General features: G+C 34.3%; 1 protein-coding gene across 8 annotated transcripts in view; it reads right to left on the bottom strand.

The window, feature by feature from the left end:
- Positions 1-20,733, bottom strand: part of LOC132551327 (calcium/calmodulin-dependent protein kinase type II delta chain-like) — a 118,870-nt gene extending 98,137 nt beyond the window's left edge. For all 8 annotated transcript variants that reach the window (XM_060215453.1, XM_060215454.1, XM_060215455.1 and 5 more), the window contains exons 1-2: positions 20,662-20,733; positions 8,833-8,927 (exon numbers count right to left, since the gene is read on the bottom strand). In XM_060215453.1, coding sequence (XP_060071436.1) covers positions 8,833-8,927; positions 20,662-20,726 — 160 coding nt within the window. In that variant the 5' untranslated portion in view covers positions 20,727-20,733. The remainder of the gene's footprint in view (positions 1-8,832; positions 8,928-20,661) is intronic.
- Between the last annotated feature and the right edge of the window lie 6,706 nt (positions 20,734-27,439).

The raw sequence follows: 27,439 nt of genomic DNA, 5'->3' as shown, positions 1-27,439 counted from the left end.
TCCTATTCCCAATCCACCACTGAATCATTAAGACAAATCAAATTTCTATCCTAAAGCACATTATTGGAACACAGATTAACCAACTCTACATCCATACACTCTAATACAGGCTGTATGTATATACAGATAGATTAACCAACTCTACTTTATACACCGTGATACAGGCTGTATGTATATACAGGCAGATCAACCAACTTGACATCTATACACCGTGATACAGGCTGTATGTATATACAGGCAGATCAACCAACTTGACATCCATACACTGTGATACAGCCTGTATGTATATACAGGCAGATCAACCAACTGGACATCCATACACCATGATACAGGCTGTATGTATTTACAGGCAGATCAACCAACTTGACATCCATACTGTGATACAGGCTGTATGTATATAAACAGGCTGTAGACAACACATTGTATAGCACTACTGATATCATTGCATCTTTTTCAAATTATTCAGACTGACAGATGATAGAAAGACTCTGCCCCTCCTACATAATTGCCAACGAAGGATTTCTTTTATGGACATATACAAAGAGTGTCCCATTTCACTTATCATTTGATCAGTTTACCACATGCATCCTCTTAATAGAAATTGCATAATACCACCAAATTTGCACTTGAAAAGTGGCCATGTATACAGTTATTATTCAATTAACCAATAATCAACGCATTAACAATCAATAGTCTTCATAAAAGTTTAACCACATGCATCAGTATGTTATACTAAGTCATTGAAATGCCCAATTTCCATCGAAAATGCATCAAAGGCATTCAATTGTTTTCATGTCCATTTGAATTTTCAAAATCCATTATTTGCCCCTCTCAGTTACATGCATCTTGAAAGAGATCCACAAGCTCTCTGTAACTTTAAACCTGTAGACATTATCTCTATTTCAGGAATTCATATTTAGGTCCTGTTTAAATATTTACTATGACAAAAAACCACGGCCAATACGTTCCAAAAATAACTGCAATCCTCAATGTGATACTGCTTTTACATTAGCCCATAATGACCAGTCTATGGTGGAACTATACCACATTTATCCCTATAATTCCTACATTTCAATAATACACCATCTATTCTAAAACAACCACTGGTAAAGTCTATACTTGTTTCAGGGCAATTAAGTCAAACTTTCTGAGGATCTACAAAAGATTCTTGAGTACTAGTAACAGAAAATGACTTATCTAGTTAAACCTTAGAGAGACTTTCATGGCTGCTGTTACAAATGTTAAGAAGGAAAATGTCACTGAGAAAACTTCTGAACATAATATTGGATATAGAATAATAATTTGTATAATATCATCTTCATCTTTCTTGCAAGTTACACAACGTAATGAAGGAGAAAAATAAAATCCATTCATTAAATGGAGGACTCTCTTTAAATCCAATATAATGAACATTATTTTCATCCCAGACACACTAATTAGCCTAGACAAATAATATGCTTACATCATTTGTATAAGATTCGTCTTCACATCTATACCCATAATTTTCATCTGGTCTTTAGCTGCTTTTCACTTATGTTTGTAAATCACATGTGAGAAAGCACAGGTGTTTATGGGGAAACCTTGGAACAAAGTAACAACAGCCTTGACCATACAAATTACTACAGGCTCCTAGCTATTGATATATTTACAGTCTACCATGCTCAATAAGTAGATTTTACTTGTGAACGTATCATTAGCAAGTTTACTCTTTAAATCAATGTTGAACAGAAAAGAGACTGTTCTAAGAACTGTGTGTGTGATGCTGGAGTGCTTTATATCTTGTTGGAGTCAGGAGGCATTCTGAATTATTCAAAAGAGAAGGAATTGGACTTGGAAGGTTTAGTGTTACAACAACAATCACAGAGTGAAGTTCTACTTCAAGTCTCTAACAGGGTTGCGTGCAGACAAGATTAGCAAGAACAGCACTCTCAGCTGCCCCTCAGATTTATTTGACTGTTAACTCATGCTTCAAATAGACCATGTACATGGATAATGCAATTCCTCAGAAACTTTTCACAAGACTGTAAAATCATTTTCAATTCATTTGCACATTTTGTGGATAAACCTTGCTAAAAAAATCCACAAGCACTATAATCCAGAAGAATAAGCTACAGAAATCTAAAAAGGCAGATAAATATTGTATCTCCAGATTCAAAATGGATGAATCTGCCAATACATATTCACTGGGAAAGCCTGGGTTACAGCTTAGAAAGTGCCAGATTTATAACCTGAAAATTTCTAAATGAACATGATATACCTCCAGGATCTGTACAATTTGCATGTCTATGGAAACAATCTTCATCTAATTTGCTACATGCTGCATACACAATTATAAGTAAGTTGAAAACCTTTTAAGGTTGAGCATCAAAAGTATTATTAGGTGGTTTACTTTCTTTTCTAGGTAAAAAGATCACTACAGCTACAGGCCCGGCCCTGTGGGCCAACAGATTCTTATCTACATGGTTTACTATCTTTATGAATATAGATTCAGTTCATACTATGGCTAGCTTATACAGCAGAGAAAGATAGCTAGATGAACCATTAAAAGGCAAGTATGAGTGATTATTCATCCCAAAGACTAAGGGCAAAACTAGGGATCAAGGAGAACCTACACACTGAATTTGAGAAAGATCTATGCAGTAGTTCTCAAGAAATAGTGATAACAAACTTTCAAATTCAAAATCCAAGATGGCCACATGACAGCCATATAGTTTTTCTGATCAGTCCTAAAAATCAAACAGGCAAAACTAGGGCCCAAGGAATCAATACATGAAATTTGAGAAAGACCTATCCAGTACTTCTCAAGAAATAACTATAACAAACATTGTTTACGGACGAACATCAGATACTTCTACAATACATAACAAATACTTTCTTTCCGAACAAATTCTATGTTGGTCTTTTCATCGTCTATGAACAACTACAGTACTTCAAGAATTGCTTCACTGTACATTGTAGTCTACTATTTCCCTTTCATGAGCTCCACAACACAGACCTTTTCTCCTTTCTACATTCCTAAATTGTTATAACTTGTGTTCAATTCCTTTTGAAGTGTGTCTTAAGTAAACTCTTACACCTAACAATGCTTTATTTCACAGATCTTTTCACTTGAAAAAAAACTTTTATCAGCTGGTACCCTGTTAAGCTAGTTTTTATCGTTAGCTAGTACACTAATGAACCAACAAAAGATATAACAGAGCTACCCTATACAGAGTGAACTGGTATCCTGATAAACTGATATTAGATATAACAGAGCTATTCTATACAGAGTTGCCTGGTATCCTGATAAAGTGGCATTAGATATAACAGAGTTATTCTATACAGAGTTGCCTGGTATCCTGATAAAGTGGCATTAGATATAACAGAGTTATTCTATACAGAGTGGCCTGGTATCCTGATAAAGTGGCATTAGATATAACAGAGTTATTCTATACAGAGTGGCCTGGTATCCTGATAAACTGATATTAAATATAACAGAGTTATTCTATACAGAGTTGCCTTGTATCCTGATAAAGTGGCATTAGATATAACAGAGTTATTCTATACAGAGTGGCCTGGTATCCTGATAAACTGATATTAGATATAACAGAGTAATTCTATACAGAGTGGCCTGGTATCCTGATAAACTGATATTAGATATAACAGAGTTATTCTATACAGAGTGGCCTGGTATCCTGATAAACTGATATTAGATATAACAGAGTTATTCTATACAGAGTTGCCTGGTATCCTGATAAAGTGGCATTAGATATAACAGAGTTATTCTATACAGAGTGGCCTGGTATCCTGATAAAGTGGCATTAGATATAACAGAGTTATTCTATACAGAGTGGCCTGGTATCCTGATAAACTGATATTAAATATAACAGAGTTATTTTTACAGAGTTGCCTGGTATCCTGATAAAGTGTTATTAGATATAACAGAGCTATTCTATACAGAGTGGCCTGGTATCCTGATAAACTGATATAATATATAACAGAGTTATTCTATACAGAGTGGCCTGGTATCCTGATAAAGTGGCATTAGATATAACAGAGTTATTCTATACAGAGTGGCCTGGTATCCTGATAAAGTGGCATTAGATATAACAGAGTTATTCTATACAGAGTGGCCTGGTATCCTGATAAAGTGGCATTAGATATAACAGAGTTATTCTATACAGAGTGGCCTGGTATCCTGATAAAGTGTTATTAGATATAACAGAGCTATTCTATACAGAGTGGCCTGGTATCCTGATAAAGTGGCATTAGATATAACAGAGTTATTCTATACAGGGTTTCCTGGTATCCTGATAAAGTGGCATTAGATATAACAGAGTTATTCTATACAGGGTTTCCTGGTATCCTGATGAACTGAAATTAGATATAACAGAGTTATTCTATACAGGGTTGCCTGGTATCCTGATAAAGTGTTATTAGATATAACAGAGTTATTCTATACAGAATTAAATATCTGCTTCTGTTCTTCCTTTTTCCAATAATCTCCTGCTTTACATTTTCATCCTGTGTAATATTCTTCAACACTTTTAACCTCATTGTTTATAGCTTTCCATGAGGAAATGGAGGTTTGATTATTTTTCCTGTCTACTACACAGATAAAAAGTAGATGCACATGTTGGCCAGTGCACTACAAAGCAATAGAGATTGTAAGAAGTCTTATAATGGATAACCAGAATTCAAGTAAAGAATACCGCTATATTAAAAGACTGGTGACTTCTGCAGTTAAAACTCACACAAACACAGTACGCAAACTACAGGCAGGTGACCTGGCCTATTTATATACAACCAAACTAATAAATAATAAAGATATGAAGGATGTAGGCATTTGAAATATTGAAGGTAAATACCAGACCGATAGTAATGTCCACAATCGTAAGATCTTCTTTTGTTTCATATACAAAACAGAAGTTTTCTTTTCATTTCTGAATTGAAAGTTATATCAGCAGTGAATGGGTTTGTGTCAAAAACAGTTTAGTGCCTAGTATGAAAACTTCACAAAAGTAACTTTTCATTCTATTTTTTTGTATGAGAGCAATTTCTTTTTACTGCTTTGACAATTAATATTTCAAGTTTTTAAAACAAATAAAAGCATACTCGATCAAAATACAAATGATCCCTCTTTTATCAGCCAGGATTTCAACATATAGCACTTTGTAAAGTCTGTCTGACATAATCTTATCAAACCTGTTCAAAATAAGCTCCATGTAAACCATTTTACAATTTACTGTAGAAAACTGTTTTCCGATGACAGAGATTTATCAGGATTACATATATATTGCAGTGACTCTGACTTTCTTGCACTCGTAATATCCTTAAGATTTTAGAGTGCACTCAGGTAAAAATGATATCCTCAATACATTTCTAAAATGACTGAAGTCAGATTTCAAACTTTAGATCAAAGAAACTTTTTTTTAAATAGAATTTACTTCTGAACAAAGTTTGGTATCACAGACATGTCTCAGATTGTTTTGTTTTTAATTAATTAGACTTCAAAGTACAGATCTATCAAAATGACTTTCAACACACTCTGTACACGAAATGGAGTGCTTTATCTCAAGCATTAGTTGTGCTCTAGACCAACTATTTTCAATGACAAAGGTCCAAGGTCAAAGTATTGGTTACAGTAGCCTCAAAAATGTAGAAGCTTCATCATACAGAAGCTTATACTTTCTTAGATTACCAAATGTAATGAAGTGGGAACAATTTTATATGGAGAATTTCCTTGCATTCACCTGATCGATCATGGTATTCTAAGTCTAGACAAATTATATAGAGGATATGACTGGCTATAAACCACATCATCAATTAATTTGTGTCTGTATATTTCTGTCTATAAATGAGTTTTATCCTGCAAATCAATATCAGAAATAATTCTGCTCTCTAACCAAAGTGTAAATTAAATATCGTTTAAGAAGTGCATCTTGAAAACATAGCTTTAATCATTACGATCAAGACCAATTTTACAAATTTGATTTACCCCACTTTTCTATAACTACTTTCACCTTTTAATGATAGAAAATCATGTAAATATAAAGCATATAAGTATATTTTCATATCACATATTATAACCATATTTCATGTAAAATAATCTAACACAAAAAAATGCATTATGCATATACATCATTTCATTTAAAAAAAACGGTTCCTTCATTTCTGTATAATTCATTTATTTTTTTCTATAACTGCACACAGCTCAAAATGTCTTTGGTGCTATAAACCAGAGTAGTACACAATACCTAGTCAACAAATCAGAATATAGGTTAACATATCTTGTCAATAGAACCAGACTATAGTACAAAATATCTTGTCAATAGAAAAAGAATATAGTACACTATATCTTGTCAATGGAACCACGATACAGTACACCATACCTTGGCAATGGAACCACAATATAGTACACAATATCTTGGCAATAGAACCAGAATATAGTACACTATATCTTGGCAATGGAACCAGAATATAGTACACCATATCTTGTCAATAGAACCAGAATATATTACAACATATCTTGTCAATAGAACCAGAACACAGTACACCATATCTTGTCAATGGAACCAGAATATAGTACACTATATCTTGTCAATAGAACCAGAATATAGTACCACATATCTTGTCAATCGAACCAGAATATAGTACACCATATCTTATCAATAGAACCAGAATATAGTACCACATATCTATAGTACAATACCTTGAAAATGGCACAGATTTAGTACCACATATCTTGTCAATAGAACCAGAATATAGTACACCATATCTTATCAATAGAACCAGAATATAGTACACCATATCTTGTCAATGGAACCAGAATATAGTACACTATACCTTGGCAATGGAACCAGAAGACAGTACACTATATCTTAGAACCAGAATATAGTAAACTATATCTTGTCAATGGAACCAGAACATAGTACACTATACCTTGAAAATGGCACCAGGATTTAGTACACCATATCTTGTCAATAGAACCAGAACATTTTAAACTATATCTTGTCACTGGAACCAGAATATAATACACCATATCTTGTCTATAGAACCAGAATACAGTAAACCATTTTTGGTAAACCAAGGATACTCAACATAGTGTTTGTTTTTGGGCAGAGATATTCCATTCCTGAGCTTATGTCTCTTAGACTGTGGGACTCATCTCAAAACAAATTACTATTAAAAATGATATATCAATTGTGTTGCGGCTTGATTGCATCATGGTTATGTTTCAATTAAGTTAAAAAACAAATTTAATTCTTGCAACACTTAATATACTTTAAGGTCATACAGTACTGGTTAAACATGCATCCATCAAAAAGTTACAGGCCTAGAGCAAGTATCATTACACAATGGTTTATTACATTAAGTTGTCATCATCACAGCTACTGTTACCGTGGAGATATTCACATAAATATTTTCCATAAAATGATATATCATGACCTGTAAAACAAGAGCTGTTTGTGAATGACATAGTTCACTTTTCATTGCAATAAGAAGTCTTAATGGCTCATATTTCATTATCAAAAGTTTAATTTGTGAGAAAAACCATTAAATATCCCAACAACATAATGTAAAATTTAAAAAAAACCACTTCAAATGGTAAATTCCTTATTTCTGGCGACAAGCATGAAGTATCCACATCTTCTTTTATAACCAGGTGATATCTACATATATTGTTACTTAAATTTATCACAATAAGTTATACACTTTAATCTATTCAACCCATATAAAAAATTTTATTTATTATTTTTTTTTTTTTTTCAATTTTGCATTTCACTTTATTTATCTTGCACACAACACAACACAAACACGAATACCAAATGCTGGCATCCTATTAAATATAATGCATGATCTACTAAATTCAATACTCATACCAAATCTTAACCTCAACAAATGCCCTATGTAGACACACATCCAAACATGGATGTCAACACTGGTGTGACAACACAACAGCCCCTGTCAGAATGTGGCAATTCCAATCATATTTAAATTTTTGTTGAAAATTCTAAACAAATTTATAAGGTATGTCTACTGTAGGAAAATCATACAATTAAGGTTAAATATCTATACTTTCATTGTGTTGTGTTCATGCAGAATATATACATGTTTACTATTTACAGTTTAAGGAGGAGCAGTGTCCTATCTTATAACCATGATGGCATTATGTTTTGTTCTAGAATTTCTAGATCTCAAATAAAGTAAAATAACAGGTGGTTTGGTTTTAACAGCTTCAAAAATCATAAAATGGCCCTCTTATGGAGGATCCAAGAAATAGCAAACATTGTACACCTATACATGACAATGTCACCAGAAAGTCAATACTCGACCTTTGAAATGCTGGTCTCCTATGACAACTCCGAACAAGGTGAAGCAGGAACATATTTTTTCCTTTTCCATTGATATTGTTAACACAATCATCATTCAGTACAATTCTGTGAGTTCTGATACATCTGGATTACAAATTGTCTTTTATTGAATAACTCCATAGCATCATAGAAATCAATCATTGTTTGCCAGTAATTGTATCAATTCAGATAATCATACAAATGCTATTATATTTCTAACTTTGAATATCCTGCTATCAGTAAAGTATGGATTACTGGTCCTGTGACTGTATAATGGTTTTTGTTGAGTTAGCCTTTTTGTGTCCTACACAGGAACAATGCTTGTTTGTAACCATTTTCCAAACAGACTAATCATCACATGAACAATCTCTCAAGGTCATATTATGCAATAAGAAACTGGCTTTTCTCTTTTCTTGGCTAATGAGTAAAGCACATGTTCCTACAGCTTGATATAGGCTCTCAAAGCCTACCATTATATATACAATCATTGTATTCTTACCTCTGGCCGATAATTTCTTTGTGTTAATGATTTTTGCAGCAAACTCTAAATTTGTGGATTTCTGTACACATCTTCTCACAATGGAAAAAGCACCCCTGCAAGTAAAGGAAGAGAAATATGTAAAATTAAATCATATGTCAGTTGCTGAAATCATATTAGCTCATCTAGTAGATTATATCCGTCTAGGTTCCTTAATACATGTAACAGTGTCCTTTCAGAAATCAATGACCAGGAAAGACCATTGTTTTCCATTGTCTGACCCTGTCATGAGAATGATATATGACACTATCGTTACAGACTTGCATCCAGTCTTCTCATACCATTTTTATTGGAACCAAGCAAGAAATAATGAAGTTGACAGAGCTTTAAATCTCCTAACAAGCATCAAGTGGCCTTTAAACTTTAGTTAAATTGAATCGAAGTTTTTTTCCAAGGAACATTTTCTAAGCTTGGTAATGTCAATAGAACAGAAGTTCTTATAACACAACCAGAAGATTTGAGTGCAATAGTTCGATGACTGCATGGTCACCTTCACCAGACAAATGACCAGTGTGGAATGTACTAGCATCAACATCTGTGGTGTACAAGGCAGTAGGGAATCGACCATCTTTTTCGGCTGTACTATAATCATATATACATTCAGGTCGAAAATAGTAAGTAATGAGATGGTAAACAGATTATAGATAAAACGAGAATTCCACTGAAGTGGATGTGTCACCTGCCTAGCAAGGATTCTGGAGAAAAGTTTTATGGAAGAACAGCCATAGATATTCATTGTATTTATTCCATTTATATAATTTGTCCATTTGTTTGAGATGTGATGAGTAACCTTGCAGATTAGATCATAGTGCTGAGAATAGATATGTATATCACAATTATGTGCAGAATTATGATTTTTAAAAAAGTATTAATTTGCTCCAAATATGGCAATCTGAAACAAGTCCCTTTGGTTAAGAAGCATTGTATGAAGTTTGAGTCCAATTGTCCAAAACAAAAACTCCAGTAATCACACTAAAGAAATTTTCTTTTAACATCTACAGTGATCTTGACCTTTGACCTTGAAGCAATCCTAACCAAATACCTTTGGTAAGGCTATTGTAAGAAAACAAATTTTCTATTCATAGTAAAAGTGACCTTGACCTTTGACTTTCAAACTTGAATAGCAATCCGAAGCAAGCCCTTTTGAAAATGAAAACACTGCATGAAGTTTGAGTAATTGTCCAAAGAAATTCAAGTTATCACCTGAAACCAATCTCCGATAAATGGTAACACTGTCCTTGACCACTGACCTTCAAACCTCAAAAGCAATCCCAAGAAAGCACTTTTGGTACGGAAGCACTTCATGAAGTTTGAGGTTGATCAGACAAAGAGAAATGAAGTTATATATAACAAGTTTTTTTGATCAATACAAATATAAACATATTTATATCAGATCATTTATACATATATATATATACAGTCAAAATCAAGGGACATGTTTCGAATTAACTGAATTTCGACTCAACAAAGTGTATAAATGAGGTTGACGATATCAGCTTCCTGACTTTGAGATACATGCAGTTTAATCTGTTATTTGAAATGACAGTAACTAAACAAATATTTTATTTTCACTTTCTCCTTATATCGTTTATACATGCAAACAACAAATGTACAACACCCTTATTGACCGCACAAATGTACAACACCCTTATTGACCAAGTACATATATTTCACAAAATGACAATAAAACGAAATTAAAATTTCCTTTCAATAAGCTACGGATCATATTAATATGACTTTATCATGGATAAATAAACACATGAAAAACACGGCACTAGATTTTTTTTACCTGAAAACACTGTACAACCACTAGACTTAACAAATCACGAAGTGCCTGGTAACAGTCTGTTAGTAAACAAGCTCAAGATTAGTTTCTCTCAAAAAAGTATGGATCATATTTCGCCAAAACGTTTGTACTAGTACGACGCTTTTGTTTTTATCCTTCCTGAAGATGCACGAAACCAAACTCAATGTTTTCATGTTTTGTATAAAAGCACTACTTTTTTAACATACAAGTAAGTGACTACCACAGGATGGTGACACTAATTTAGGAGCCAACCTTAAATTGGATAATTAAACTGGTTATTAATTGCCAGAGATCAAGTGTTGTGTGTACAATGGACCGATATGCTGTAATTAGCCATGTATTACACATAGGTGACTTTCTACTCTGTATATATATTAATCAATTTCGTCAGAAGATGTGCTGATGTTTTGATAAAAATCACTTTCGAGGCGACAAATGACTTTCCCCTTGCTTTACAATTGAAGGGACTGAAAAATCGTTTTGTCTCGAGCGAGATTTCGACTCAATGAAATTCAAGTCATCGAAACTAAAATTACAAAGAAAAAGAAGGATAAAAATCGGAATTCGCAAATTATTTTGACTCAAACAGAATTTCGACTCAAGTGCTTTACGTGACAACAAGTTTCAACTATATATAAATACCTGAACTTTTTTTTAAATAAAAAAAAATCACAATACATTTGGTTTGTTCCAGATGCCAGACAATACTGACCTATTGTCTATATTGCAATAGCTACCACAACGTATAGCTAGCGAGTCTGAAACTCAGTTTCCACCCACAAAAGGTGTAATGGTGGATTGCGAAACTATGTAGTGATCTGCAATACACGTGATTCTAGAAATCACCCTCTGCCTCTATAGGCTAAAATTGGAAGGTCACGATTTCATTGATATGTATGTTCACTTTTGACTTTTATGTTATATGAAAAAGAATTCCCTGAAGTCAAGACGGGTAGACAATTATTTAAGGAAAAAAAAATACAAGGCTATAAGCTTGTTTACAACAGGACTGTTACAGCATTACATATCAATTTCTAAAAGATTTAAAATCTACTTTACTCAAAATGATAATCTAATGCTTTTGTAGATGATTAAACAATTAACAACTGTAACCAAGATTTTGATTAGCTAAGCCACAGCATTCCAATAAGAATTTGGAAAAATTAGGGAGTTTCATTCAGTCTTGCTAGATTTTATGTCATACACAGTTGATCTGAATCCTTGTACCCTCATACATCCAAATATCCCAGGGAAAGGATTGAGAATTCCTAGAACATTCTAAAGCCACAGGGACTGACAAATTAAATACGTATTCCAGCAAGACAAGCATAATCAAGTGTTCCAGCAATTCTTACGGATTATACATACGTATGGTAACACACCTTAAGAAGATGCGTAAGTGTTTGATATAAGGACAGCAGGGGGTTTGTTGCTGTGCAGCATTGTTTCACACCAGCAGTGTACAGAAATCTCACTAGTAATATTGATCCATCAACTTGCAAAGGTCAAGTCTAGTCTGGTCAATATCTTATCCTCCTAACTACAGCTGTTTCATTAAGCTCTCATCAGTAAACACAATTTACTATTTCCTGTCACTGAAAAGGCTTCCAAAAGGCACAACTGAAGTCATAAATTTGGTTTCAAAATAACACCAAAGTCTAAAGATATAGATTCAGCATTTAAGTCTGCAAAATGGGAGTTACTCTCCCAGTGCAAAATGGTAGTTGCTACCAAATTTCAAAATAGGAGGTATTCTGAAAATACAAACATGTTTCTATAGATGTCCGTCTTTTCATGCAGTATTCTATTGTTGTGTTCATGATCATCTAGATATGAAAGAAGTCTAATCTGATAGTAGATTTGTGCCATTTGATTTCTTCTGTATCACAGAAGTGTTGATATTCATGTGAATATATATTTATATATACATATATACATAAATCTTCATCTTGTGTTCACCATAAAATGTAAGGTCTATATTATCTACCTAATATGAAAAGATTTGAACCATAATAATGCTTGCAATTCGCTGCAACTGACCTTGACCAACTTGTAGCTGAGATATTCCATCTCCTTTTTGCAACACAACTATTCTTTAGCAAAATTTTACAATGGAAGTTTACAACAGAATGCATATAAAAGATTTTGGCCATGATTTTTCATAATTTGATATTTCAGCCTGAAATAAAGCAATAATGCATACAGTCTACGGTATCCTGTCTATTACGGCACACAGATGACCATGAAAGCCTGTCCTATCTCCTTCAGCTTAAACTCTGGTGAATATGCATATTTTGACTGCAGAATGAGGTCACATGATGCGTGACATCAAATCGTTACTTCCCTGATGGTGAGCTTCTATTTACCTTATAAAATATGCCTTTTATATATCAAGCTTATATCCATTAATATATGTCTAAGATCTACCTTTAAAACCTACTTTTGTATACAATGCATAGTTTGCATAATGATATTTGAAAGCTAAAATTGAAGTGCTTTTTTCCTTATTTATGGGACATGACTTTATGCAGTTATATGAATGACCTTTTCCTAAATGATTCACAGCTTATATCGTTATACCTAAAATATCTGCAGTAAACTGTTACTTTTCACTAGAATTTTTCATTCCAAACACGGATATCAAATTAATGACTTATATAAGAAATCAGAAATCTTCAGGAAAAAGGAAGTTTTGCCATATTTTAATTCAAGATCTAAGTAAAGGTTGAAGAAATAAAATTCCAAACCAAATCAAATTGAAATTTTATCATAATCAAGTAATTGAAATCATAGAAAAAGGGTTAATTTTTACAAGACCATCTTCTCCAAATGCAAAAGGCTTGCCAATTTTTCCTTTCTTTACCCTTGCAAAATTACAGCTTATATTTTAAGACACTGACCATGTATTCTTTGTATAATATACTGTATATATATCAGCCAGGTCATACTGCCTCTGAGATGTTTCAAAAGTTTAAATGATTTTTCATCAGTTCTGTCTTGTACTCTTGAAATTTGAAATATCAATTTGGACTTGTGTATGCTAATTCTGTCGTAACATTTTCATATATAGCCAGTCAATACATGTGATAGACATTTGTAATTTTTAAAAGTACAGGAAATTCTGATGACATATTAGACACTGTCAGTCAAAATAACACTTTGATGTCACACATACCACATGACCAGTCACCTCATTAAACTTTATGCTCATGTATAACAAGTGCTTTCATCTACCTACAAATAGACATCAAGGTATATTTCAGCATTGCCTAATTAGGTGGTAGTGCTATTTGGATTATGCTGCAATAGAATTTAACAAAATTCATGCCTTTTAATAAACAGAGGCTGGTCGGAGTTTCTTGATGAATAAATGTAATATTTCATCAAGTGGGGTGGGAACTATAACATTTTTCATTGGTGCACAGCAAGGCAGTAAAAAAATAATTGTACAGATATAAAAGTTATTCATCAGAAAACAAAAGGAATATTCTATTTATCTTCTATTTGTATTGCCTTTCACTGATGCCAGTTTTAATTTGACACTATGTCTATTTGTGTAGACTGATATTATTACTCCAACTAATAGAGTAGCTTTAGTTTTACATCCAAGAAATCCAATTAATTTAGAATAAAGTAATAACAACACAAGTATCACTGTGATACATGTAAAATTAAACTTAGAATGGCCAGGATCAATATAGTAAACTTCCCTCTCATTATCTATGTACCAGAGTTTTCCTTCCTAAACCATACTACAATGCACTCTGGGGAAATTAATACTTTTTATTACAGATATTGAGATCTGATTAGTCAAAATGGAGTGAAAATATCAAAACTTGTAATTTTCATTAACTGAAAATACATATCATATTACATAAAACAACTATTGCTGATATATTTACATAAATGTACATGAGAATGAAATATTCTTTATAAATACGTTGATGCTTTCTATAAAGCATACTTTTAATTTTGCCTATAAATATCTATTAGCAAAGGATCCCTTCCGACTCATAATACATTAGAGTGATTATATTAAGACACTCACATGTAACCATCCCTAGTGACACCAGTAATACTTCAACAAACAGAATGATTGAAGAATACCAGAGGCAAAATTACCATGTGGTCTAGCTGACAGATTTCATTTTAAGAATAATTTTGTCAATGGCTGTCTTTATGGGAATATAGGTTGTCACTAAGACAGAGATCCCATTAGACGGGATTATTCACTGACATGTAAACTGATCTTACCAGATAATGACTTTTAGAGTTATTACACAATGACAGGACCAGTGGGCAGGCGTCTGTCATCAAAGATCTTCTTTCTTTATATAGCATAACTCACATTAATGATGTCTGATTTATGCATGTTTTCTCATTTCATTAATGAGAGAAACAAATTTTTGTAACTGAGGTGCCATAATATAGTTTAGATAACGATAACAACAAGAATGTTCAAGTGATCACCCAAATACTAGGGCAAAAAATACTATGTCAAAAAGAAATTCAGAAAAAATGATATTCCAAAATCAAAATTATATTTGCCATTGATTTCATTCCCAAATTCTAGTGTGCCATTGGGTCACACCTTTTATTCACATAATACATTGAATTGAATCTCACTGGTCTAAGGACTCTTCACACATAACAGCATACCCCATAGAATCTAAGTGTGACTCAAGAGTTCCCCTATTGAGTCTTGCTTGGGTCAGGATTTAACACCAATTATGATATTAAATCTACCACATTATGGTGTTATACCTCGTTTTAAATTTTCAAAAATAGTTGTCTCGGATGTAACAAACATTTCTATGTCGACGAATTCTGCAAAGAGTATCGAAATGAACTGTTTAGAACAACTGGTCAAGTTAACTGTTGGATAACCAACGTATGTGAACGTTTATAATGTATCCTGAACATCTAACCAGACATCTAAGGATTTCCTTAGTTTTCCCATCTTTTTCTCAAAAGAAAAAGAGTTTTATCAATATTTTAACAAATCTTATTCATAAGGCATGTCAAAATAAGTTTCATAAAGTAGATTGTATTGTAGTTAATTGTCTCTTTAATAGGCATAACATTTTAATAGCCAAATCTTTAATTCATTGTATTAATGTATACCCTATATCAGTAAGATCAAATTATTTGTATTCAATATCTAAATCAAGAATAAGGCCCTTAGGCTTTACATCTCAAACCAATTGTCAATTGTTGATGCAAACTCATTTCACTGGCAATGACCAATACCTATGTATTATTAAGGTAAGGTCATTATGTTAGTAAGTGGTCAGTATCTTCACACACACACAACAGGGCAACTGAGTACCTCAGTCTTTACAAACACACTCCAGGGTGACAGAGTACCTCAATTTTTTCACACAAAATCCAGGGTAAAAGATCTGGAGCACTTCAATCTTTACATACACTTTTGGATGACCGAGCACCTCAATCTTTACACACACTTTTGGATGACCGAGCACCTCAATCTTTACACACAAAACCCAGGGTAACAGATCTAGAGCACCTCAATCATTACACACACTCCAAGGTGACAGAGCACCTAAATTTTAACAGACATTCCTGGGAGATTGAACACTTCAATTTTTACATACACACTAAAGACTGACAGATCAGAGCATCTCATTATTTAATCACACTCCAGGGTGAAAAAGCACCTCAATCTTTATTCATACACCAGGGTGACTACAGCCCATCAATCTTTATATACACACCAGGGTGACAGAGCACCTTGGTCTTTATATGCACTCCAGGGTGACAGAGCACCTTGGTGTTTATACGCACAACAGGGTCACAGGTCACCTAAACCTTTAAAGACACACTCCAGGGTGACAGAACACCTCAATCTTTACACACAGTCTGGGGTGACAGACCACCTCAATCTTTCCACCAACATTCTAGGGTAACACACCACCTCAATTTTTATAACCACAATCATTTTATGCACTTTGACAAATCTGTCTCCAGAGCCAAACCAGTTGGCAGGTTAACTGTTACAGTGTGTTGTGATTGGACCTCTATGTTCACATGTCGACGTTATATGCAATCACTCTGTATGCTTGAATGTATCCTTTTCCTTTATTTTGAAGTCTTTATCATGATGTATCAGGGTCAATAGCTTCATTAATAAATTAATTAATAATTAATTCTAAACGACATACAGTATTGTGGTTGTACAGTTACACATTACTTGTAATGTCCTGATCAATTAAATATTTTCCAGAAAATGGGGCAGCAAAAGGAATATTCAATAACCTTAGGGAGAGCTTCTGGACTATCTATCCATATGTCTCGAGTTAGACAATTAAGAATTTCATCCTCAGGTCAAGATTCTTCTGCCCTACTCTAAAGCTAAGGAAGAATTGATCAAACTTACCCTGAACAGAACTTTGGATATTTCTATCTGATAGAGTAGAACTTTTTCTTGTCTACACTATATAGGTAATACAAGGTGAAAATTAAGAACTGATCAAACAGAAAATCTTTCCTGTCTATGCCTGGCATTGTATGGTGACAATGAAGAACAGATGACACAAGCATAAAAAAATTAAGACATATGAGAGGAGTCCAGTAGTTTATAACAATCCTTCAACCATAACCACTAATAATTGCTGATGCTATCATGAATATTTAGACAGACTAGACAGTTCCGAAATAATCAAACAGGAGAAATGTGAAGAATTATCAGGACTCAATTCAAGTTCCTGTCACATCAGCCCGACTACAGAATTGAGGAAAACATATTTGCTAATACATTATGTAAAAACAGTTGGCAAAGTCCTTCTGACTGCCAATTTTCTGGCTCCTATTACATTTGACATCCGGCCGACATCATTCTGTTTTCATTCAGTTTATTTCTTGTCAAAATTTAACATATACAGGTAACTATTCACTAATTATAAAGGATCACCAAACAGTTTTGTGTTTAATAAAATACTACTATGTCATACCATTATGTAGCAGTGAACTTTGTTTAGCCATTGTGAATTGCTTACAAAAAGAATCCCTGATGTCCATCACATTTTATAAAACTACTCAGAACAGCACAGTAAGTGTAATTACCAGAAAAAATCCTACCAAAATCAACAGATTGCATTAAAAAGTAATAAATTATGAAATACATAATCATAATCTTGTGTCTGACCGTGATGTCTCTTACTCTTTATTCAGAATGCTTTTGAAATTGTTTTATGAATTAAAATTATTTCCCAATCTAACACAATGTACTTTCTACAGTTTTCTATAAACAACAAATTGGTAGATAGTTAAATTTCTATCAACTTCAGAAGCTCAGCATTTTCTAAAGTTGAAAGGATACCAACCCAATATGTCTCCTACCTTCATTTTGTGACACAAGTAGTAAATATCATGCTTGTACAAAAATCCTTCAATAGAGAAACTTGAACATATCATTTTACAAAAAACACAAAAACATAAATCTGTCAAATTTAGGACACTAAGCATTACAGTGCATTTTACTTTGTTAAAATATGGAACAACAGTGAACTTGAGATTAAAGATGGGAGGGACGCATGTTTACACCCACATATACGCCCACTAAGACATTTTATCACCTCAGTTGCCTTTAGTACTGAAATGGCAGTGATCAGTAGGGCATTGAAATGTTTGTTTTCTTGTCTGCCTTGACCCATATCATTTACACCCTGTTATCATTACAAACATATTTAAAATTTGTCATACGGTTGCATATTACCACCATCTATGAGCTTTCATTCATACCATTGTTGAAATACGATAGCAGAAATATCAGTAATAAACATTCCCAGAGAGACATGAGATAAAATTAAAACATTCTGTGTGTACCAGGTATGTGGGTGTATGTCTTTGTAAAGGTTCAGTCTACAGAAATAATGGACGACTAGAAGACTCACTTCCCGCCATAAGCTACTATCAACAGAAAACGATAACCAAGCAAATTTGTTTTGTAGAAGTCTTGCATTGATTTTTTTAGGATCATGCTAATATTAGATTTCTAAGATGTTCTAGTGCTAATTACTATGCTCACTGTGATATTCATACTTTTACCCATAATTATAAATAATATACAATGTCATTTTACTATCACTGAACAAATAATGAGGTCCCAATTCTGGAAAGTCAGTCCAGTGACAAGCTGACAATTTAACCTGTAGCAATATATTTATGAATGGATATTGCAATGAAGATTGCTGCATGACTTTTCAGTGATTTTTGGGACTCAAATATTTGAGTCCTGGACTCATGCTTTTCCTGTGGTACTCAAAATTTGAGAACTCATTATGTCTCTTTGTAACTATACTCATCATGGTGCTCTGACCTCATTAAAAATTCTTTGATGAAATCAAATATGTATCAAGTTCCTAGTAATTGCACATATCAAAATAATTAATTCATGCAGTACATTTCAATAGTCTCAAAAGCAGGGGAAAATATCAAAATATTCCAGGGACACATAAAACATTGTTCTAATATTCACATGCATGCTGATGTCAGACACCTGAATAACACAAGATCTGCATTTTCTTTTTATCTGCATAAACAAAATACATTATTCTATGATTTGGTTTCCCAAATGATACTAGAACATTATTATTGTACAGGTCTCCGGCATACCAACTGATGATTATGATAATGTGTTCCTGTTTGTCTTGCTTCTGCAGCTCCACATGTGTAATTGATATGTCAACATGCTGATCACTGGAGATGTAATGGTCAATGTTATAACAAACTCCCATCCCCCAAAATAAAAATGACATGAACATGAAAAGCTCTCAGGTAATGAATGACAGAATCATTACAAGTCCTATAAAACTAACGATACTTGGACTCCAGGACTTCGAGACTTATCTTTGGTCTCCTATTTTTGGTCAGCTGTGCAGCTATATACATGTATCTAATTTACTCTTCAGTGGATGGAGTCCCCATATTTCAAAGATCAGCAGACACTGGTACATGAAGCTGACTATGAGCTGGCATCTGTCACATTTTTTCAAGTTTTTGATAATAAATGATAGATATTGTTAGTTGAAAATGTTAATCTAATGTGATTTGATACATCTGTGAGTGGTGTATGCTCTCTTCCTTTAAGTACCATACACTCTATACAGAAATAATCCAACATGTTTCAATTTAAAATGTGAATATTCAGAAGTGTTTAATTTTGCATACTTTTAATCATCACTTAAAACTGAAAAGTAAACTGCATATTTAGCAATAAATGTTTTTACTGATTAAATTGGTCGGAAAACACTATTAAATTCAATTTTGTTTACAACAACTCAATAAATAAACTAATGTAGAGTCAACATGATTTTAAACTGCCTTAAATCTGATGATAATAATCTGGTGAAAATTTTATCTGAGACCAATGGAAATATGTAAAAGCGAAATGAGGAGCACATGACATTATGTAATGGTTTTGCGATTATCAAATAATGATGATAACATCCACTGATAGATATTGGGAAAAAATGTTATGTAATCATATAGAGGAGTGTACGGAAGTTTGAGTAATAATCAGATACACTAGAAATAGGAAGCCATATTTTACACATGTGCATTTACACTTTTAAGTAAACGGTTCCATTCCTATGCATACATCAACATATGCTAGCGTCTAATACACAGGTACGCCTAATACACAAACTAGCGAATTCCACAAACCCGGTATCGTGGTGATGGATTAGTGCTAGAAATAAATAGATAATCCAAGATTATGGGATAGATAAATCCGTTTTTGGGCAGACTCGCGCGAGCTCCACTTGATGTCTCTCCTTTCGTGCTGCTCCGCACTCTCACACATATGATACCGACACACTGAGATGACACTGCCGCTGACAGATACGTTGTCAACATGAACTCGCTGTTCAACCAACGGAGGATATAATCCGCGGCGCTTGGTTATGCATAATTCCGTAAAAGATTATAATTCCAAGTGATTGAAAAACTACATCCATACTTACTTTCCAAGTTCTTCTTTTAGATCGTATATATCACTAAATTTCTGTGTAGTAGTCTGGGCAGCCATATTGAATCTGAAATGGTCCGCTAATCTCGCAGGTTCTCGTAAACTGGGTTGGCGAGATCTCGGTGAACTGTTTGTAAACACTCTGAAGCAGCATCACTGCATTGATGGTTCCGCATCAGTAGTTACCATAACTGCAATTACAATATAAGGGAGCCGAACAAAATCGTGGATCGGGGATCAACTTAATGTGTCTGGATGAAATAGCGGGATTATAAAATATATTAACTCGATATTTATTGTATCGTACACTTCTTTATTATAGCCTACCAAGAATGGATTTTTGTAAGCATTTGATTAAAAGTATGAATATCGTAAGTTATCGATGTACAGGTAATCTGTTAACAGATATTACTAATCTCTGCGTTTTGAGCATGGACGTCCTGGAGTTTCAGCGTAAGTCAGCTTGATGGTGTGACATGATTACAACCTGTTTACGCGGAGATTATACATTAATTGGTTTTATAGTTCAATTTTGCATTCATTTTTATTAAATACAATTAATGTTAAATGTTGAATTATTTATTAAAAACAATTTTATGTTTGTAATCAATATTCTTTCATTTATAATGTATGTTTATATTTCATAATTAACGTAGAGTAAGTTCACATCAAACTAATCAAATGCAGTGTACACTTTCTTTACTCTGCTTATGTACATACATATCATAACTCAGCGAGATTCCGCATTGTGCGGCAAAAGCTTTAATATTTAATTTCCAAAATTAGTTCGTTCAGCCTGTATAGAAACGTGCGTCTGTACCATGTAAAAGTAACGATGTTCCTATATGTTTCTATCGTTTTTTATATATATATTTAAGTGTATTGTACACTACATGTATACGATTTTGCACCTTGCCGATTTAATTTAGCAAGACAGTATATAGAGAAAAACATTATCAGTATTTTGGCAATGGTGAAGAAAGACAGGAGGTGCGAGCCACTTTTGTCCTTTTGTCCCAAGCCAAAATGCAGTTCATATTTCAAGACACTGACCATGCATTCTTCTTCTATCATGAGATGATGATGGAAAAGTAGACAATCAAAACTTCGTCAGTTTCGTTGTTAAATCTTTGTTTACTTGACGTTGCCGTAAAACTGAATTCTGCCTGATGACGTATGCCAAAGTACCCGCAGAAATATACATTAGTTCCAAACGCCACGAATATGGCAGCGATTTTATCAATTTTCGTAAACAAACGTATTCATTACAACATATAAAATTGCCTAGTTCAACAGTTTTTTTAAGACCTATTAATGTAAATTCAGAAAGTAATTCTATCGAATTAACGCACATTTTAAAACACCACCGTTTTTCGTCCCCGCCGACTACAACAAAACTATATATGGCAGGTGAAATGCAGCGCCAGTTGCGGTATAAATAGTGAATACCTAGCCAGTGTCTTCAGATATGTATTTTGCTGAGGATGAAGAGAGACAAAAGTGTCAAGCCACTTCTGTCTTTCTGTCCCGAGGAAAAAAGGGAAATGAAAATAAACAAATAAAATTTTATTCTGTATCTGTCAAAGGAATTAAGAGCTATCAGATTCAGAAGATGTGCACATGGATTTCATATCTGATTTCACCTTTGCTTTTTGTGAAAGTTCATGATGTTTTCAGGCATATATGTCGGGCATTTCATAAATTTTATCGCCTAAACCGATGATGGTATGGCGACCGCTCGATCTTCCATGTAAGGTGTCGAGAGAAAGTTTAACATCGGTCTTTTAGGATGGTGTCTATACTTCTCTATACAATAAATTAGTCTTTATGTAAACAAAACAATAAACCATAAATTGACTTTTAAACATGATCTACAATGGAGTGAGTTGATAGTTTGATCATTTACAGTGTTTGCCCTACCTTACCTGTATAGGTTTATGTGATTACTACACAAAGTTAAACGGTGAGTAGTGAGAAACTTACCCATCTTATAACGGTGTAAAATTTAGTAAATTTGGATCTTCATCTGATATCAGTCAGTTTCAAGGCATTTTTATTTTATATCCAAACAATAGTTATGCAATATATAAACAACAAACACGTATGCTACACAATATTTAACATTGCGAGCCAACCTTCCTCATTACAAAGACGACTTCATGACAAGGTAGAGGATAGTAACATTTCTTAGTTTTGTATATCAAGTTTATGTTAAGTAACAATGTTTGCTGGAAGAAATCGAGGATGCACATCTTGTACAAACTGCATAATCATAAAAAAATGCACTAACTGCTCTTGATTCCTGTTGTACAAGAGATTGAGGTTCACAGCACACGGTGATATGATTAAGGAATCACAGTCTCCAATTGCCCTCTGTTTAAAACAATTATTATCAGCTATGTCAGAGATGATCCTGTCATTGCTATCCTGATATTGGTAGTCTGGTTGTAAGACTAGATAATATTCACACGAAGCCCAGACACCACAGCTCTTAGTTATGACTATTCCGTTTGAACCCATTGGGATCCAAACGCGTTACTCGCAGACACTTCTGTCAGGATGCAATTCTGTACATGGTCTTAACAACGTTGTTGGCAGTTGTACATGTGTACTCCTATTTAGGGAAAATGTTTGTGTAGGCTTAAACCTGATGTTTAAGTCAGCCATGAACAAATTCTGGTGGAATGTAACGAAGCCATCATATCTCAGACTGACAAGACTTTGTCTGGTTTGTCCTGTTAATATTGCTGTTAAGTCCAAAATGATATCTATACACACTCCTAATATTGCATTCGTGTTCTGTGGCATGATTCTTGAATAGTTTCCTGTCCTGTGCATGGAAGAAGTACAACTATACCACAAAAAATACTTTAAACTTGTCTACTGTATATGTATATATTTTTGCCACTGACATGTCGGTTTTTATCAACTGATCTTTATCAGTGTGACATAAAGCGATGTCACAAGTTTTGGTCTGAATGGCACTTTCTATTTACTAAATATGAATCTTTGCAACATACAGATGTAGATGGTATATATGTACTAGTCTAGTGTATTGAATCGTGGACGTATAATGAATGGACAATTAGAAGTTGCGCGCGACCTCTTGGTCACTCTTGTCCATGTAACTTGCGTCTCCCACGTTTCGATGAATATTGAAAAAATATATATTCAACATTAAATCTACCACACTCGAATGACAGTTCGAATATGCCTACAATTAAAAAAAGGGTGTGGCTATATAATGTTATACTCGTTTGCAATCAGCGGTAAACAGCTGCTGATTACCTGTTTTACTGGTGTCAAAACAGCTATTCCTGTGGACAAGTATGACGTCATCATACCAGAACTCATTAAAATCTTAACAAACCAGAATAATGTATCCTACAGAAGTCACACCATTCTTACGATATATAGATTTTCTGGAGTTGCACTGCCCAGTAAATATCGCGCTCGGATAATGTCATTTTTTTCTCGCTAAAATCGATTTCCAATAATTTAATAAGTTCTTCAGACTATTTATGATTTGATTTATTCATCGGATCAGCCGAGCAGTTTCTAACGGTGTGATCTGACTGTTATTAAAAGAATTTCCTCGAACGGTTGAGAAGTTTCCACTTGAGAGCATTTTACACTTATTCTTAATGACAAATAAGACTCGAGAAAAATATTTGCCTCATTTTATTACCAAATTATGAGATATATAATTTCATAGCAAACTAGTCATTGATCTCATGAATAAAGCTACACACCAAGTTATATTCTAACGCTACCAAGCTCTGGCCAAATGCAGCTCCTACAAGGTCATGCTCTAATGCAACGCCTACCAAGTAAAGCCCAAACACAATGCTCACAATGTTATAAAGTCAATCGTAACGCCCACCAAGTTAAAGTCAAACGCAACGCCCACCAAGTTAAAGTCAAACGCAACGTTCACAAAGTTAAAGCCAAATGCAACGTTCACAAAGTTAAAGTCAAACGCAACACCCCAAAGTTAAAGTCAACCGTAACACCCACCAAGGTAAAGTCAAACGCAACGTTCACAAAGTTAAAGTCAAACGCAACACCACAAAGTTAAAGTCAACCGTAACACCCACCAAGGTAAAGCCAAACGCAACGCCCCAAAGTTAAAGCCAAATGCAACACACCAAAGTTAAAGCCGAACGCAACGCCCCAAAGTTAAAGCCGAACGCACCGCCCCAAAGTTAGAGCCAAACGCGACATCTACTGAGGTTCTGTCAAACACAACGCCAACCAAGTTTAATCCAAATGGAAAATCTTACAAATTCCACAACCAGGGTTAGAATAATTCTCTTAGATTTGGTAGAAAATCGCCATATCTTTGCATCGCTATTTGCCTTTTTAGACAAGAACAGCTCATACAAAGGGTTTTAATGCGCTCATTTGTTTTGAAATACAGAATGGAGAGGTCAGAGGAATCCTCGTTTAATTCTCGAGTGAAAATGCCACGATATGACTACAGTATAGATATATATCAGAATAGCAGTTTAGAATAAGCTTTGGGGCGTCTTCAGCTGGAGAAGTTTACATAAAAGTACATGAGATAAGACAGTCGAAAAAAGATAAGAAAAGTTGTACAGTATTATAAATGTCTGCTGGTAATTTGTACCACTCTGATATTGAGCGGAGAAAAAGAACTACACACATGTGTACGTCGTGGAAGACGGAATGGCTGTATTGTGATACGTCTAGATACAGCCATCTGCTCGTTGATCCAGCTGTGAAACGTTGTTAGCTCACCTGGTCTGAAGGACCAGTTTGAGTTTATGCTGTACCGTAGCGTCCGTCGTCCGTCCGTCAACAACTACGTTTAGCAAATTCTTCTTCTACAGGAAAAATAATATCTTGTTCAAAGTTGTACTGGAGTATTCTTGAATGAAGGATTTTCAATTTTGCAAAGACGATAAACGGCGGATTTTGCTAGCACCCGTCCCCTTGAAAGTAGGGACGGGGATTAATATGGGAAATTGAGCAACTTTCTGAAAATTCTTCTACTTCTTTAATGATGTCAGGATTTTGTCCACGTTTGGTCAGAGGCATCAGAGGGGGACTCAAAAATATGGGTCTCGACATCCTGGGACAATAGAGGCGGGACTCAATGGGAAAATGGAACAAACTCTTTAAAGTCCATTTTCCTCTGTATGAATACATTTATTCTGTCTCAGTCAAGTCTGAAGCATCCTTAGGCGAAGACGATTCAGCTTGGTATAAATGGTGGGTCTGACACAATGGGCCTAGAAGGGCGTGACCATATTAGAGAAATACAGGGATTTGTCTATCCTTGGGACAATAGAGGAGGGACTCAATGGGGAAATGGAACAAACTCTTTAAAGTCCATTTTCCTCTGTATGAATACATTTATTCTGTCTCAGTCAAGTCTGAAGCATCCTTAGGCGAAGACGATTCAGCTTGGTATAAATGGTGGGTCTGACACAATGGGCCTAGAAGGGCGTGACCATATTAGAGAAATACAGGGATTTGTCTATCCTTCTCTTAGGAATGCCAGGATTATGGTTTAATTTGGTGTGAAGAATCGTTGGATGAAGGAAAATAAATTTTGTGTAAATGGTGGGTCTCGGATGTCTTACCAGCGTGTTCTAATAGGTAACACCTCTTCAGCAAAACCGGATGATGTGTAGGTCGTGTTTTCTTGGTTCTACGCCAATTTCGTAAGCAGGAAATATGATCGTGTTTGCATTTTCTATAAACACAGCCACTATACTTTTGATATTCATACAAAGTGCTAGAAGCTCAGATGAGATTTCTGATTCGTCAAAATTGGAAAATGCAGAGGTAGAAACTAAGAGAATATGTTAATTATATGTTTCTTCGTGTCTCAATTTGTAGTTCCATCAGAATATCAAATTAATTGACAGGCAACTTTCAAGCCGTATAACATCTGAATTAGGTGTATGTTTGCCACCAGGGACGTAAGGAATACTTTTCTTGTTTTAGTTTTGTTGACGCTTATAGATGAAGTCGTCCCGAAGTGAGCCACACCTTTTGACGTAAAATCAGGTATTTATGGCAGCCATTTTGATTTCTGGTAAATAAAAGTATGTATATCAATAATTTCTGTAAATACTTAGTGGCTGGTTGACGGCGACCACGAAAACCGAGTAGAACAGAGACTAGTAAACGCAAGTGGGAAAAAGGAAACGTTTGACATGTTGTGCAGCAGATGACTTTCATTCAATAAGGCCTTATGGTCTTTATTTTACTAACAGATGGCGCACACTCAAATACGAAACTTAGTTGAAATAACTCTCACATCATGACGGGTTCTTGTTGAATGTGGCCACTTTTATAGTGCAATTTCACTGAAATGACATGTTCGGTCATAAGACCCCCTCTCAGTTAAACATTACAACACTACAAATAGTCATCACTTCCTGTCAGCTACTGTACTTTGCAATACTTTCCTGGGTCCTTGTTGGTCAAATTCGTCAACATAATGGTTTGATTTCCGTCCAGAGACTTCAATTTTTAGTATCCAATCATACAGCAGTTCTAGCACTTTATGAGATTTACAATTCAAAACACATGTTGCTGTATGGATAGTGTTATCATGGGACAGATAAATTTCTGAATTCGCCATCCTGCTTGGGTTTGTTAGGAATTCGGACCGACTGAAGAAATCATTTGTGAGGGAACGCGAGGCACTTATCATCAAATCAATTGTTTCGCGTCATGATGTTCTGCGAGCAGACGACCGTCACATATGCCTGGACTCTATCACCAACAACAAGTTG

The sequence above is a fragment of the Ylistrum balloti genome, unplaced genomic scaffold (genome assembly GCF_031769215.1).
Source record: "Ylistrum balloti isolate Yb309-2 unplaced genomic scaffold, AGI_CSIRO_Ybal_v1 Utg370196, whole genome shotgun sequence".
In the NCBI taxonomy this organism is placed as follows: domain Eukaryota; kingdom Metazoa; phylum Mollusca; class Bivalvia; order Pectinida; family Pectinidae; genus Ylistrum; species Ylistrum balloti.
The sequence above is the reverse complement of the archived record's forward strand: the minus strand, read 5'-3'. Positions and strand labels throughout refer to the sequence as shown.